The sequence below is a fragment of the Stigmatopora argus genome, chromosome 3, assembly GCF_051989625.1.
Source record: "Stigmatopora argus isolate UIUO_Sarg chromosome 3, RoL_Sarg_1.0, whole genome shotgun sequence".
NCBI lineage: Eukaryota > Metazoa > Chordata > Actinopteri > Syngnathiformes > Syngnathidae > Stigmatopora > Stigmatopora argus.
The window spans coordinates 20,693,549-20,710,836 of NC_135389.1; the positions used below are offsets into that span (position 1 = coordinate 20,693,549).

Consider the following 17,288-nt stretch of genomic DNA (forward strand, 5'->3'; position numbering starts at 1 on the left):
TATGTCCCATCTCGGGGGTGTCAGACTCGGTTGGTTCGCGGGCCGCTTTAACGTCAACTTGATTTCACGTGGGCCGGACCATTTTAGATATAATATTTAGATTTTTTTTAAATAAATGGATTAAAATAACTGGATTAAAATCCCTGAATATTCAGTTTTTTATAGATCTAAAACAATGTTTATTTTAGCTTTTTTAAATATATTTTTAGATTTTACAAAATGATTTTTGAACTAAAAACACAGAAAAAATGGATTAAAAAATTACAATAATTGATTTAAAAGGGGGAAAATCAGAAAATTTAATATACATCTATACTCTTCATTTTAATTTGATCCTAAATTTTACTTTCCTGGGCCACACAAAATGATGCGCAGGGCCAGATTTGGCCCCCGGGCCGCCACTTTGACACATGTCCTATCTTATACGTAAAGGGTTACTTGAAATAGTTTAGCACTCGTCTTTTGACCAATCAACGACCATTTTGAAGGCCGAAATGTGTTTTGTTCTGACCCCATTAGTGCTGCAACTGTTTGACCATTCAACCAAAGTCAGTCCCCTACAAAAAACATGCAACTTGGTTGACATCTCCACAAATATATTCTCAATTAACTGTGCTAGAAGACACTGAAGAAAGTCGCTATTTTGGTTTGGACTTTCAATTTTAGAGTCACTTCAATTATTCCGTGCCTCAAATGTAAAGAGCCGCTTTCACCAAACAATATATCATAAATCCTCTCCATGTTAACACCCCAACCAAATATATTTAATTTTTAGGTATATTGGCCATGAAATTAAACACATTCTCTCATCAACAGTCTCAATCCCACCTTAGTTTTAACATATCTAATTCATGTCACCCTCCTAATTATTTACCTAATCAAGTCATAACACACATAAAAAAACACAAAGAATAATTGAGTAAGCAGGCCAATCGCAATGTGCTGTTGGCGAACCGAATACTAATAATTGATGAGGCAGAGTGAACACACTGAACTCCTCAAGGACCCCACTTTATTCGGGGTACGCACGGTTTACCCCCGGGGCAAAGTTAACACCAGATAGGACGCTCTTTTGCACATTTACAGAAACGCTGCAGTAATTACATAATTGGTTGTTTGGCCTTGGTGGGGGTCTAAACACTGAATGCTACTTATGCTGTATAATAAACAAAGGGGATTGGTTCAAGGGATTCGGGTTGTTGTCTGCACTAAGCACGTAAGAAAAAAAAAAGAAAAAAAAACTCATTATTGTTCGATATAGGGAGGATTTCCTAGGATGGATTTTTATTTTTTCCACTAGTTGTCTGATTGACATTAAGTATAGCTAAGAAAATGCTGATAGGATATTTTGTACGTCATTTTTCAATGCTACTCTAGGAAATTGCCGAGAAAATGATTAAATGGGAACCTGGTGCGCTGCCTTACTGACCAAGAATTGCAACATTTACACGAAAATGTAGCAAAGGATCGTAGAATTGATTGGTCATGAAAATTAAACCAAGATATTGCCGTTTAAATCCTTTATATTGCATTTAGGGAACTGATTCACGGCGCTAGATGTCCAGTTGTTGGAAGCCCCGCCCAGTAAAAATGGATTGGATGAGATTAATTAAAACTAAGTTTGTTTTTTAAATTCTTTTTGTCTTTGAAAAACAGAAAGAGGTTGTATACAGCGTAACTATTACAGTATGTGATAATGGGCTAAAATGGGTTATAATGAGGAACAAGATGAAATTGGGGGTACTCACGTTTGATTGGCTGAAATAGTTCCGGCATTGATAAAATGTCCAGGCCAATAAGGGAAGCCTCTCCCCGCCAAAATTGATTGGACGTGGACGTCCAACGTCGTCACTGACACTGAAAGATGAGATCAGTGAATTATAAAGTAACCAAATATATAATTATTTTATACTATACTCACATTTGATTGGCTAAAATTGTTCAGGCATTGACAAAATGTCTGCACCTATATGACACATTATTTACATACGTATTTCTCCACAATTACATATCAGAAAAATTTAATTGTTTTTATTTAAAAAGTTTTCAAACCAAGATTCTTTCCACTGTGCTGTCCACAAGAAAGCCATTGTTTATCTCATTAACGTCTTTTTTGATTAGCCACTTAGCAACTTGCCCTTTAAGTGGTTAAACTGAACTAGACCAAATGAAATCTATTTTTTATTGGCTCAAATTTGAAGCTTCATCTTCTAAGGTCATCTGTAACAACAACAAAAAAAGTCAATACTGTTGTCGGAGTGATACTGGAATGGTACTCTAGAAACAAAACTACACAATTTATGAATAACGATTGCTTAATAGCTGAGATCCACCAAGTACCGAATTAGGAGTTTAATGCAATGCCCGTGCAGGAATATACATTAAAAAAAGCAAGAAAATGAGGAGCACGGCTATCAAACATCCACAGCTCCCTCTAGCTACTCCTGTGTTTAATGTTTCAGATGCAGAGGCTGTCTTGCATATGTTCACCTTGATTCAAATCCCACCATTTTCCAATGTTATGATCATTTAAAACACTAGAGGTGAATGTAAAAAGCTTTCACATGGGAACCATCTCTTTATCTGTCAATCTATTATGTAAATTCTTGAAGAAAAGTGTGCTTTTTAAAAAAAAGAAAATCATCCATTCAGACCATCTTGCTCAGGAACATGGCATGTAGAAAAGATGTGTTTTTGGCCCAACATGTTCCAGGCTGCAATTGGCTGGAGAACAGTTGGGAGAGTAGCATTGGGGTTTTTTTCTGCGATAGTTTCCAGCTCATCCAAGACCCTAATTAGAATAACCACCACAACAGATGGAATGGATGGTTGAATTCGGCGACTTGAATGATTCAAAACATTTGAAAGTCATTGACACCAATTCAGGACTCGAAGACGGCCAAAATAGTCTTGCCTCAATTAATTCGCTGTCCAAAGAATAACGTGATGAGAATGGCTAAGAATATTCAACACCAAGAAACCGCATCAATACGAAGATTATATTTAAAACTCATTGTAAACTGTAAAGTGTAGCCGAACTATCTTTGAATTTTTTTGTCAATTGTTTATTTTCCAAACCGCTTATCCTCATGTGGGTCGCGGTGAATGCTGTAGCCCAAGGGTCTCAGACGGTTGGTTCGCAGGCTGCATTAACGTCAACTCGATTTTATGTGGGCCAGACCATTTTAGATATAATATTTAGATTTTTTTTTATAAATGATTAAAAGAACTGGATTAAAATCCCTGAATATTCAGTTTTTTTATAGATCTAAAACAATGTTTATTTTACCTTTTTTATATATATTTTTCGATTTTACAAAATGATTTTTGAACTAAAATCTATACTCTTCATTTTAATTTGATCCTAAAACAGAAAGTCAGCACTCATGATTTACTTTCCCGGGCCACACAAAATGATGCGGCGGGCCAGATTTGGCCCCCGGGCCGCCACTTTGACACATGTGCTGTAGCCTATCCGAGCTAACTAAGGACAATTTAGAGTATTCAACCACCATACCGTGGATGTTTATGCGATGTGGGAGGAAACGAGAGTACCCGGGCAAAACGTGCAAACTCCACACAGCGAAGACCCAACTGGGATCGAACCCACGACCTCAGAACTGTGAAGCCGACACGCTAACCACTCGTCATATTTGTCAAGGTTTAAAACGTTTGCTTTGTTTGAGGAACTCAAGATCTGAGGTCTGCAATTTCCAATTTGCATTGTTCAACCTTTGGCCGTAGTCTTCTGGGGGTAAAATTCTAATACTAGTGACTAGTCAAGGAACAAGATGGCGGGTGTTTCGTGGCAGCAGATGGGAGTGTTTCGCTTCAGTCCGAGTCTCAGCTGTTGTCTCACATTCCGCTGCTGTTGTCAGATAAAGAGGAAAAGAACACACCTTCTGTCTCTCGCCCAGCGGCGTCATTTCCAGATTCTTCCCCTATAGCGCTCGGGAGACCTAATTTCGTGAGCGTCCCATTGGCCGTCAATCCATTGACTGTGCTGAGGTGAACTGAACTGGTTCCAACAGTGCCGGATTTACAGTCCAAAGCAACGTGTCTTGTGCCTGATGGAAGAAAACTAGGTGTTGCCAATACATCAAAGGCTGATAGTTGCTATAGAAACACATTCCCTCTACTGCTCTGGCTGCTGATAAAATCTTGGAGGGATTCTAGAAATGTCGTGTAAGATGAAAACATGAGGCCTGAGAAAATATTCCAGTCACCAGAAGCGAGTAAGAGGAGGGCTCATCCTTAAATTGTCTTTTTGCTCCTTGAAAACTTGGTGGTTATGAATAGATTCCTGCACAGAGCGATGTCCAATCAGGGTGTGACTGCATCGACTTTAAAGGGGATGAGAGGGGAAGTTTTCATTGGCGGTAAATAGATGCCAAATTCATTCTTTCCAAGACGTCCAATCCATTTTGATTGACAGAGGTTAGCAGATCATTTAAAAGATTGCCCTAAAAAACCATTACGCCGCTCAGTTGAAGCAACGTCTTCGATGAGTCAACCACCCCTTTTTTCTGCCCCGTCACTAACAGTTAAAACGAAAGACACTCGCAAAGTAACTTTCCCAGGCAGCCGCGTTCGATACCCCCAACTTCATCTGCTGTCCCACCGACGCCGAGGGAACGGCTAATCAAGTTGGCCGAGCTATTGTCTCGGAACAGCAGGCGCCTGCCTGGTAATTGGAAATGAGTGAGTGCCCTGCGCTGAGAGGGTTTGCGCTCAGGTGAGACGGACAGACGGCTTGGCCTAGAGTGTGTGGGTGGATGTGCGGATATGTTTGTGGTGTGAGAAGGCTGATCCAGGCTGGCATTGAACGGTACCTTGGAGACTTGGGGGTCCCTTTGGGGGTTCCTCTGCAGTGATGGTTATCGCTGTCTGGTTGTCTCGGTCTCCTGGGAACTCCGGCTCGGTCCCCTCTTGGAGGCTGAAACACAGAGAGGCGTCCTCAGTCAGACATATTTTTATTCCTCAAAGAGACTCCCGAGGAGGTTTGATTCTAAATGTTTCCGACTTCTTTTGAATCAAGCTGGAGCTCTTAGGTTAATAGGAGAGTAATTCATGCTCAGAATCACATTATAATGTTAATGACTGCCATCGTGTCAAGTTAGATCTTTGAGAAATGCGATTGTAGTTGGCAATGAATGAGTTGAAAAGAGAAATAAAACGGAAAATTCCTTTTTGTAACTCATTGTGCTGCCATTTACGGTGACATACCTGTCAATCTCGGCTAATAGGGCGCACTAAAAAAGTCTAAAATTTTCCCGAAAGTGGACGGGGTGCCCAATCAGTCAGTGTGTTTTTTGTATGCACTAAAGCAAGGGTTTCAGACTCGGGTTGGTTGGCGGGCCGCTTTAACGTCAACTTGATTTCACGTGGGCCGGACCATTTTAGATATAATATTTAGATTTTTTTTTATATAAATGGATTAAAATAACTGGATTAAAAGCCCTGAATATTCAGTTTTTATAGATCTAAAACAATGTTTATTTAGCTTTTTTTAAATATATTTTTAGATTTTACAAAATGATTTTTGAACTAAAAACAGAGAAAAAAATGATTAAAAATTACAATTATTGATTTAAAAGGGGGAAAATCAGTAAATGTCATATACATCTATACTCTTCATTTTAATTTGATCCTAAAACAGAAAGTCGGCACTTTCTCGGGCCACACAAAATGATGCGGCGGGCCAGATTTGGCCCCCGGGCCGCCACTTTGACACATGTGCACTAAATGTTTGGTTGGAATGAAATCCTGCACCTACTGCAGCCCGTTAAGGAATAGCTTGGAGACCCCTGGTCGAAGCAAAGGATCTCGGGGGTCCGAAGAGCAGTTCAGGGTGTAAAGAAAAATAGAAACTGCTGAATTCATGAGTGAAACTGATTTTTTTTGTGATAGGGTTTGCTTGTTCTTCACTGCGAATGGCTCACGGGCAGATTTGGGTTTAAAAAAAAATGGACCTCAAGGAAAAAGATGAGTGCCAAGAAACTGCCGTTCCGTCCCTCCCACTCCTTTTCCGGCTGAGCAGCTGACCATTTTTTTTAAAGTCTGGAACAAAAAGATCTTCTCTAATAGGACTGAGGGTCCTTTGACATTTGGTAGCCTCTTATACTGCCATGTGAGTGTGTGTCTGTGTGTGTGTGTGTGCATTTGTGAAGTTTTCTCGGGGTGCAGGAGCGATGTGTCCCTGCAATTTGTAACCATGGAAACAGCATCATAAGCAAGCCACCGCTCTTGTGATAATCGATATTCAGATTTTTTTTATCTCTTAAACATTCTTTAAAGAGAGAAATAGTGAACGAGAAAGAAAGTAAGAGCCTAAGTATAGAAATACTTTCATTTTATTCATCCGGTGTTTCACATTATATTGCTAAACTCTCTCAAAGGTCCTAAAGTCATAAATGATCTATCCATAAAATCATGAGCTGGCTAAGCAACTAAAATGTGGCTGCACAAAAGTGGTTAGCACCTCGGCCTCACAGTTCTGGGGACTTGGGTTCAAATCCAGGTCAGTTCAAAAGTGTGGAGTTGGCATGTTCTCCCTGGGCTCTTGTGGGTTTTCTCTAGGTCAAGGATGTCAGACTCGGGTTGGTTTGCAGGCTGCATTAATGTCAACTTGGTTCCGTGTGGGCCGGGCCATTTTAGATATAATATTTAGATATTTTTTTAATAAATGGATTAAAAGAGCTGGATCAAAAGCCCTGAATATTCCGTTTTTTATAGATTTAAAAAAACATGTTTATTTGAGCTTTTTTTCTTAGTAAGGCAAAATCTCTTTTAATCATTATGTTCCATATTAAAGTGGAAAATAGAAAATATTTTTACATATTTTTAGATTTTACAAAGTAATTTTTGAACTAAAAACAAAGAAAATATGGATTAAAAAAATGTAATTATTGATTTAAAAGGGGGAAAATCAGGAAATATAATATAAATCTATATCTATCATTTTAATTTGATCCTAAAACAGAAAGTCGACACTCATGATTTACTTTCCCGGGCCACACAAAATGATGCAGCGGGCCAGATTTGGCCCCCAGGCCGCCATTTTGACACCTGTGCTCTAGGTACTCCGGTTTCTTCCCAACTTTCAAAAACACGCATGCTAGGCTAGCTGGTTGAACACTTCTTCAACAATCTTCTGATTGGTTGTTTGTCTCCATGTGCCCTGCTGGCCGACAATTCAAGGTGCCGGAAAGACAGTTGGGGTCGGCACAAGCACCCCCCGCGACTCTTGTGGGGATAAAGCGGGTCAGAAAATCAATGAATGCTTCATCAGGCAGTTGTTTGTTTGAGATGGAATAGATTTTTATGCTGGTTTTGTCAGACAATGGGAATAATCGGTCAAATTGACAGATCAGCTGGTGATCTGTAGGGGGGTTGAATTGACCATATTTGGACATTACCACAAAAAAAAGTATTATTCTGAGCTGAACAGTTTTCTGGGACCAGGTTTCAAATCTATGACCGAGGGCTTTGGCCAAAGTATGTGGTAGTACGTACTGTGGGATTGCTCTTGAAAATGACACCAGCATCTTTTCACCTCTCCGGCCGTCCTCTTCCAGCTGTCCCCCCCCCCCCCCCCCCCCGGCCTCCTGGTCCACTTTTAATTGAGTCGCGGTGACGTGCAGCTGAGGCAACAGGAGCAGTCCACTTTGGAGCCGGTCGATATGTACCCGCGTGGAGCCCTTCCAATACCAACTGGCCTCTGCAGAGTCAACAATGAGCCGCTGCCAGGTGTGCCAAGCAAACAAATGACTTTGCTGGGGAGTATAAAAATCACTCTCTACATATTTCCCAACTTGGCTCTCCATTTTAAAGGTAGAACTATGCCATATTTGGAGGAGGGTGTAGCGTTGAATGAAGATGAGAAATACAGTAATCCCTCGAGTATCGCGGTTCATCTAGACCACGATAACCGAAAAAACGCAAATTAGGATCACCCCTATTATGACGACCACAATACATGTTTTCGCGCCTATAAAGAAGTACAATTATCAAAAAGTGTAATAAATTATTTAGATCACAATAGGGCACAGCCTAGTGTTTAGAATTTTAAATGATGATGAAAAAAATGTGTATGAAAGAGAGAATAAATCGAATTTATTCATATAGAGCTTTGCAATATGATGTAAATCACTGGAGTCAAAGAGCCAGCTCGGGGGCCAAATCTGGCCCGCCGCATCATTTTGTGCGGCCCGGGAAAGTAAATCATGAGTGCCGACTTTCTGTTTTAGGATCAAATTAAAATGATAGATATAGATGTATATTAAATTTCCTGATTTTCCTCCTTTTAAATCAATAATTGCAATTTTTTAATCATTTTTTCTTCTTTTTTAGTTCAAAAATATTTTTGAATATGTATATATATATATATACATATATATATATATGAACAAAATATATAAAAAAGCTTAGATAAACATTGTTTTAGATCTATAAAAAACTGAATATTCAGGGCTTTTAATCCAGTTCTTTTAATCCATTTATAATTTAAAAAAAAAACTAATATTATATCTAAAATGGTCCGGCCCGCATGAAATCAAGTTGACGTTAATGTGGCCCACGAACCAAACCGAGTTTGACACCCTTGGTCTATGCCATAAAACAACTTTTGTACGGAATTTTGTACCACCTTTTCTCAATACAAATATAGCGCGTCAGCAAGCAATGTACCCAGACAGTCAAGCTGTCAGCGTCATACAGCGACATCTACAGAATCTTGAATTTAGTGCATAATGATTGAGCACCCTGTCCAATTCGGAGAAAATTTTCGACTTTAAAGTGCGCCCAATGTGAGTAAATATGTGCCGCATTGCATTTGTACGGTTTATTATCCCTTAAGGTGAATTGCAATCATTAATAAGGGGAGCAATTGGCCGAGATTGATAACGGAATTATGATAGTCTTCTTCCATTCTTTGTATTTTGTCCCCTTGAGCTGACAATCGATCCCATTTGACACGTTTGAATGACATTAACCTGCGTGAAGACACCCGGGAGACATGACATGTCGGGTCACAACCGGGAATGAGTTTAGAATATCGGCGCTAGAACGCTGGGATTTCAAAATGTCCTCTCAAAGCAGGGATTACCCATTTTCATACTAGCGTAAACATAGGAGTGAGCCATGCATATTTGCCATGCAGATTTCATCTGGAAGCCGTCTAGCGGAAAACCACAATAACCTCAACATGCCACACGTGATAAATAATGCACACAATCACGAGGTTCTCGTATTTTGAATCGGTTTCAAGCGATCATCAGTCTTTGTGGGATGAAGACCGAAATAAAAATGATGGCAATGGATTGATGACAAGTAACAGTTAGGTTGTTATTAATGTAAAAAATGGTGGGAGGAAACCATTTGCAAAGTCTGTTACGATCGTGAATATGTTTGTTTCGCTCTTTCACTGCCGTAGATGATGAAAGACCTTCAATGGTTTGGTCTTTTTTCATCTTTCCTCTCGGAATCTAAACGAGTTTATCACTAGTCGACGTCCGATCCATTCCAAATGTGAGGGTGACGGTGAATGAGCAGCCATTCATTCGCCGCCAGGCCTCCCACTCCTGTGAATGAACAGTCGTTTATTCCGGGGGCGCCGGAGCCTATCGGCGTACAGCCTGAATTGGGTGAAGGCGGATCGCAGGTCAGAAAAATTCTATTAAAATTTTGTTGGTTTTATTTTTGTTTGTTTTTTTGTTGTTTTTTTGACAGCCTGGGATGGCTCAAGGTCTCGCTTGCTTTTGTTGTTGTTGCTTTTGTTCTTGTTTTTGGTGAAGACAGTCACACGCAAAAAAAAATGTTACTCCGCTATTATTGGTGGACGTAATTAAGTTTGGCGGGTCTATTTTAGGGATGTATTTGTATAGATTTTCAGAAACATTTATCAAAATTTATGTATTCATTTTTTTTGTCTTAGGGTTGATTACTTATAATTCCTGTAGGTTTAGAGTTTGTGATCATTGGTTGTGATCATTTTGCAGAATTACATTTGGTGGGTATATTTTAGGGATGTTTATGCATGGTTTTTTGTACATATATTTTTAAATGTATTAATTATTTTTTTGGTCTTAGGGTTGATTACTTATATTGCCTGTTCGTGATCATGGGTTGGGATTATTTTGCAGCATTTTGTTTTGTGGGTATATTTTAGGTATAAATATGCATGGTTTTTCATACATATGTTTTTAAATTTAGTATTCATTTTTTTGTCTTAGGGTTGATTACTTATATTGCCTATAGGTTTAGAGTTTGTGATCATTGGTTGTGATTAGTTTGCAGAATTACGTTTGGTGGGTATGTTTTAGGGATGTATATGCATGGTTTTTCATACATACATTTTTAAATTTATTTATTCTTTTTTTTTTGGCTTAGGATTGATTATTTATATTGCCTGTTCGTGATCATAGATTGTAATTATTTTGCAGAATTTTGTTTGGCGGGTATATTTTGGGGATGTATATGCATATTTTTTATACATATATTTTTAAATTTATTTATATATTTTTTTCATCTTGGGGCTGATTACTTATATGACCTGTAGGTTTAGATTTTGCAATCATTGGGTGTGATTAATTCGTCTCTGGCCTGATGAAACATTTGAGGGCCAGTCAGGTGGTCGTAGTTCATTTTGAACTTGTTTTTTCATGTTGTTACAGACTTGGGTCATTCATACAATGCGGCTTTTGACCACCAAACTTCAATGGTGTGAACTTAAATCATATTTATTACTACATATCAATCACGACAGCACTCTCTGCAGAACGTAGCTGTTCGCTAGCCCAAGTGAATATTTTACATTAAAACCAGTCTACCATGGTGACTGCAAAGTGGCCTATTTTTTGGGCCGACGTTTCATTGAAAAGCAAAAGGTGTCTTTAAAAGGCACTTTGTGTCAACGAAGCAGTCGATTTTGCCCGGGAAGTGAAAGACGAGCAAGCGGAACATTTTCGCTAACTGCAGCCGCAGTGGGTGCGCTGGCCCAAATGGATTTCTGGATGAAATGTTTATGGGGGAAAAAAAAAAATCAAAAATGCAGGCTATCACAAAGGTAGTGACCCCTTGACCTCCACGGCGGGGTTCCGATCCGTGTTTGACGGCAAAAATAATGCATCGTTGATGGAAAAACATCAGGTGGTCTTCCAGAGTTTGTGACAAGTTGTCAACATTTGGGGCGAACATTTGATGGTCTCGCTTTTATTTTGTTTGACTGTCATTTCGCCTAAAAACGAGTTGGTTCACGAAACACTTCGATGCTTTGAGTGGGGGTCACGGCCCCCCTAAAGCCCACACATGGTGGTGAGACTAAGTAAAATGAATAAAAACAGGTACTTAAATGATTTATATTTTTGGTAGATATTCTATTAATGTAGAGTTTTGAATTGAATGATTTTATTGTAATTATACAAGTACCGTATTTTCACGACTATAAGGCGCACTGCATTATAAGGCGCACCCTCAATGAATGACACATTTTATCTTATTTTCCATATATAAAGCACACTGGATTATAAGGCGCCCTGTCTATTTTGGAGAAAATTTAAGACTTTTAAGTACGCCTTAGAGTCGTGAAAATATAATGAGATTTAAAGCTTCACCACCAAGTAAACAAATAACAACAAACAGGCAAATAAATAATCAATACGTAATAAAAAATAAATATGTTAGTAGTCAACACAAGACTAAACAAAAATGTAATCAGATAATCTTTGTAATATACTGTCTATTAATAGAGGTTAAAAAAATCTAAATGATAATTCAGGCCTGCAGTTTTTAACATCACATTTTAGGTCATTTAGGCTCCACTTAATGTTAATAAAAACAGGTACTTAAATGATTTATATTTTTGGCAGATATTCTATTAATGTAGAGTTTTGAATTGAATGCTTTTATTGTCATTATACAAGTATCATGAGATTTAAAGCTTCATCAAAAAGGATACAAATAACAACAAACAAACAGGCAAATAAATAATCAATAAGTAATAAATAATAAATACGCAAGTAATCAAAAATGTAACCAGAAAACCTTTGTAATATACTATTTAATTAATAGAGGTTAAAAAAAATCACAATGATAATTCAGGCCTGCAGTTTTTAACATTCCATTTTAGGACATTTAGGCTCCACTTAATGTTAATATTATGGTCTACATGAGCCAAAATGTGATGTAGAGTTAGTTATTGGACGCCAGTTCTGAATTATGATTATGTTATATAACAAAAAGTTTCTCAGAAAATGAGGTCTCGTGACATCCACTGTTATTACTTACGCATTCCGTGTATTTACCATAATAGGGCAGTGAATTGTGATGCCGCTCGAGAGGACTTATGATGGCGCTACACACTGATGAGAACTAATAAACAAGAGCATCAACATTTTGTGTGTGTGTGTGTGTGTGCTTTATCTTTAGCAAGATTAATTAACTCAACTTCAGTCATTAACCTCCTTTGTGAAGCTCCATATATCATTGCGTCCCCCTTGCTCTCATCTTATGGAGTGACTCAACTGAAGGAATTTCTAATGAGATGATCAGATTGTATTTGCCCATTCACATGTGTGTATGCATTTGTGTGTGTGCCGAAAAAAAAAATATTTGCAAAGGGAAGATTAATGCCTATTTAATGATATCGTTTAAATGGACAAAGTACACACTCGGTGGGAAACTTCATTAGGTACACATGCAGGATTTAGTATGATGTGTTGCTTCCAAACATAACATAGAAGGAACACTTGTGAATTTAACGAAAATACTTTTTGAGATGAAAGTCTAACAACAATACTCAACGCAGGCCGTTTGCTTTTTAACTGGTCGTCACTGAAATATGTACAGTATTTTCTCGCATATTAGCCGCATTCGCGTATAAGCCGCACCCTTAAAATTGTTAAATTTTACAATTTCTTTCATATAAAACGCCCCCTGATTCACAATTTTCACCTCCATATTCATGGTTTTAATAGGGAGTACAATTGTGTTACTTTGAAGGAAATTTATGCACAAATTAATGCCATACCCTAGATTCCCTCATCATTTTTTTGAGCAACAAAGACGCCTTATATGCGAGAATATACGGTAAATCTTTTCCAATAATAGCGATCCAACCGTCCAATTCATTTTGAATAGGAGGTGTGGGGTGATTATTCCAAAATCATTGCACGTGGTATTTCTGAGATACTGCAAGTATTTTCTGCTGGATTTCCGAAACGGTGTTAGCTACACATAGACAAATTTGAAAAGGAGGTCATGTGAGCAGTACAAACGGGAAGTGTGTCCGTAGCGGTCTAGTTTGTCATCCCTAGGTAAGATAGCGGCACCCTGAGCGAGCAATGGCAGGCACATGTGAGTTTTTTCATCTTTTATGCAAGATACAGTTTATTTTTTCCTTAAATTTCATTCATAGACATCAAAATAAATGTTGTTTAGCCTTTTATCTGTTTATATTTTCTCTATTTTGAAATAAATGACCGTATGGGCCACATTGTCTTGCGTTATGGCGTTTTGTGCATGTCAAGTCTAATTTGTGCGCATATAAGCCGTACCCTCAATTCAATCATCATTTTTTTGAGCGACAAATATGGCGTATACGCGAGAAAATATGGTATCTTGGAGTTAAAATTTGGATTCAATATAGCTGTCAATAGAAGTGAGTGATTCAAGAACTGATCCCTCTTCTATCATATAATCTCATGAATCTAATTTAGACAGCCGTAGACATAATTAGCAGCACACGGCTTCCATTTTGCATTTGGCGGAGAGTGGGGGAAAAAAAGAAAAACAAATGTGCAATCTGCTGTTGGGTGCTTTCTAACACTGCAGTCAAACTTGAATGTCAGGTCCAAGGGTAACCCAGAAAAATCCCATCCAAACATCCAGATAGGAACGCCACGTGATTGCCAGGCACATGGGGAGGCCTGTTGGTTTCCCTGGCAACGGGAGGGGATTGTCTCCCGGGGAAAAGAATGTTTAATTGAGCGATAATGACTAGGCGTCCTGAGCGCTGTGAATTTGGAGGAGTTGTTCATAACCTTTATCTAATATCACTTGTGACATTCACATATACGTATGTGCCTTTTCGATGTCACTCCTTGTCGCGTTTTCAATCGCGCTTGTGTCTATTAAAAGGTAAGTAAATGTGCTGAACGCTGGGTGCATAGAGTCTAGAATCTAGACACTGCGTGACTGTACAAAATGCTTGGAAATTTATGGTAATGCAGTTTAAAACACTTATATGTAATTAGTAGTGTGTGAACTTACAGAAAAAAATGCTAAAATGTACTTTTATGTTAGCGGTGTGTATGAGTTGCCTCATGTCTTTGAAAAAAAAAATGGTAATTTGAATACGACAATGTGGACTAAATAATAATAAATATATATATATATATATATATATATATATTTATTTTTTAATTATGGAAAAATGGCAATTTGAATACTACAATGTCGACTAAATAATGATTTAAAAAAATATATGTATTTATTTTTTTAATTATGGAAAAATGGCAATTTGAATACTACAATGTGGACTAAATAATAATAAATAATACAAATGGTAATTTGAATGTGGACTGAATAATAATTAAAAAATTAAATAAATGTAAAAATATATATATATAAGGTATATATATATACTATATTTATATAGTATATATATATTTTTTTTAATTATTATTTAGTCCACATTGTAGTATTCAAATTGCCATTTTTCCATACCTCAAAGACACCTAGATTTTGGCCTTTTTTGTCGCTTCTCGTCCCTACCCATCTCTAACTTTTTTTAAAAAAAATGTATCATATCTGTCAACCTCAGCCAATTTTATTAATGATTGCAATTCCCCTTATTAAGCGATTTAAAAAAAAAAACGTACAAATGCAACACGGCACAAATTTACTCACATAGGGCGCACGTAAAACCCAAAACTTTTGTCCAAAGTGGACGGGGTGCCCAATCAGTATGCACCAAATTCAAGATTCTGTAGATGTTGCTACATAACGCTGACAGCTTGACTATCTGGGTACATTGCTTGCTGACGTGCTATATTTATATAGTGAAAATGTGGATGGGCAAAAGGGCATGCGCATGCTTAAAGCATGACAATATTAGCAGTCGGCGATGACGTTTTCATTTGCTACCAGTGACCGAGACGATCCGGATTAGAGCCGAAATGGCTAAAACAAAATCGCATTTACAAAAAAAACCGTACTTAAAAGAAATCATGTACAAAAGTTTTTATAGGGCGTACACAATTTGAAATGATCAATAGCGGAAAAACGTATACGTTGACAGATATGTTGTATAGTCTTACATTTTATGGCGCTATCCATTGTTTTGTACTTGCATCGGGTTCACGGAGCTTTAGGGGTGTACATAAAAGAAAAATATAAAGTATTTATCAATCTCATCATTATGTTACATATGGAATGGCTGCAAGGTGTGTTAGAAATTGATGTAATAGCCTATCAAACATAAATAAGTGTAGTTATGCCCTGGGCCTGATATGATAGCGGAGATGGAAGACGGCTTGGCGAGGCTCCCTTGATGCAGCCTGGCTCTCATCTGCATAAGAATCAGAGCATTTGGTGCGCAACATGCTTTTGCCTGCGGCCATTCCTACAGATGAGGTGTAGCATTACCTCGTCGGGGGGACCATTTTTGGCTCAACGCACTCCGGGCAGCTGCAAAATAGCGAAGCACGGGGGCTGGCGGGTTCCTTAAGGAGCTATAATGTATACCTTTCGAAAAATGTGCACAACTGAAATCATCCCAGAGGCACCAACGCATTTGCCGTGTGGTAACATGGAATATTTTTGTGATTCTTTGTCCATTTACTGATGCACTTACAAGAAAGACGGTTTATTTTGGGCAATAGGGGGCTTATGTCAATACATCACACAACAACGACGGCTGAAAATAAACAGCTTGAATCTCGGCGTTTGAAGATTTGTTCGCTATCTGCTAAACTGTTGTTATTAGAGTTGAATTTAGTTCACTGCTGGTTCAGGCGATTTAACCTCCAATTCATTCATCTCCTGTACCGTTTATCCTAATGGGAGTCACGGGGGTGCTGTATCTTATCGCAAATCGTGATGGGAAGGAGGTACGGGTACACCTGATGCTAGATGATTGTTGTATCATAGATTTTGGTTTGGGTAAAAACTGTCAGGAGTCATGGACGAGCAGGCAAAAATCAAAGAACCCAAACGGGCGTAAGGGCAAAAATAAAAGATTTAAAAACAAAGTACAAGCGAAAACTCAGGAGGGCAAATACAATAGTATCTTAATGCGTTCCGAGACGGAGCTCGTATATCAATTTACTCGTATCTCAAATCAACTATTCCCATAGAAATGAACGGAATACAAATTAATTTGTTCCAACCCTCTGAAAAACCCACAAAAAACGGGATATTACAATAGAAAACATCTTTCTATTGGTCCTAATTTGCCACTTATCTTATTTTCACGACTATAAGGCGCACCGCATTATAAGGCGCACCCTCAATGAATGACACATTTTAATTTTTTTCCATATATAAAGCACACTGGATTATAAGGTGCCCTGTCTATTTTGGAGAAAATTTAGGACTTTTAAGTGTGCCTTATAGTCGTGAAAATACGGTACTCACAAAGTAAGAAATAGCTATCTAGTGGTTATGATCTTCAATAATAAAATGTGACATTTCTCAGTACAGACAGAGAGACAGAAAAGGACAGGAGAGAGACTTGACGGACACGCTGGTAACATAACATAAACTTTACTTCACTTAAATGAATTTAGATAACACTAAATTTAAGCCTTCTTGTGCAATAACCAAGGCAAAGATATTAATGTATTCCACCGCGGCTTTCGGCTTCCTGCTTATCTATGCCTCAAAACTGAGTCTTCGTTCTGTCTAGTTCATTTTTAAAAGTTATCGAACCAACCACGACTTGCTTTGTTTTTCTGGTGTATTTTTCCGATGCTTACTTTGCTTCAGGTCCATGAAGATTCTGCTGTCTTTTTCGCAGATTATCAAATTGCTCACGCTATCTCCAGTACAAAATGCAACCTGTACGCCCAGTGCTTGTAGATATCTTTACGCAAGGGAGATGCGGCGAGAAAGACAGTGCGCAGCTATCATAAGCAACCTCTCACGCACTCGGTCACCAGGTTGTCTCGTATGCTCGTATCTCAAATTTGTTTAGTATCTCAAGGCAAGTATTTGCTCGGAATTTTACTCGTATCTCAAATTCAGCAAAAAAAACCTACTTTTTGGCGTTCACTTTCATACATTCCACG

General features: G+C 38.2%; 1 protein-coding gene across 1 annotated transcript in view; it reads right to left on the minus strand.

Moving 5' to 3' along the window:
- The window catches only part of LOC144070928 (uncharacterized), a 138,277-nt gene that overhangs the window by 109,812 nt on the left and 11,177 nt on the right, over nucleotides 1-17,288 (minus strand). Inside the window, exons 5-6 of the mRNA XM_077595492.1 lie at nucleotides 4,833-4,936; nucleotides 1,749-1,857 (exon numbers count right to left, since the gene is read on the minus strand). Coding sequence (XP_077451618.1) covers nucleotides 1,749-1,857; nucleotides 4,833-4,936 — 213 coding nt within the window. The remainder of the gene's footprint in view (nucleotides 1-1,748; nucleotides 1,858-4,832; nucleotides 4,937-17,288) is intronic.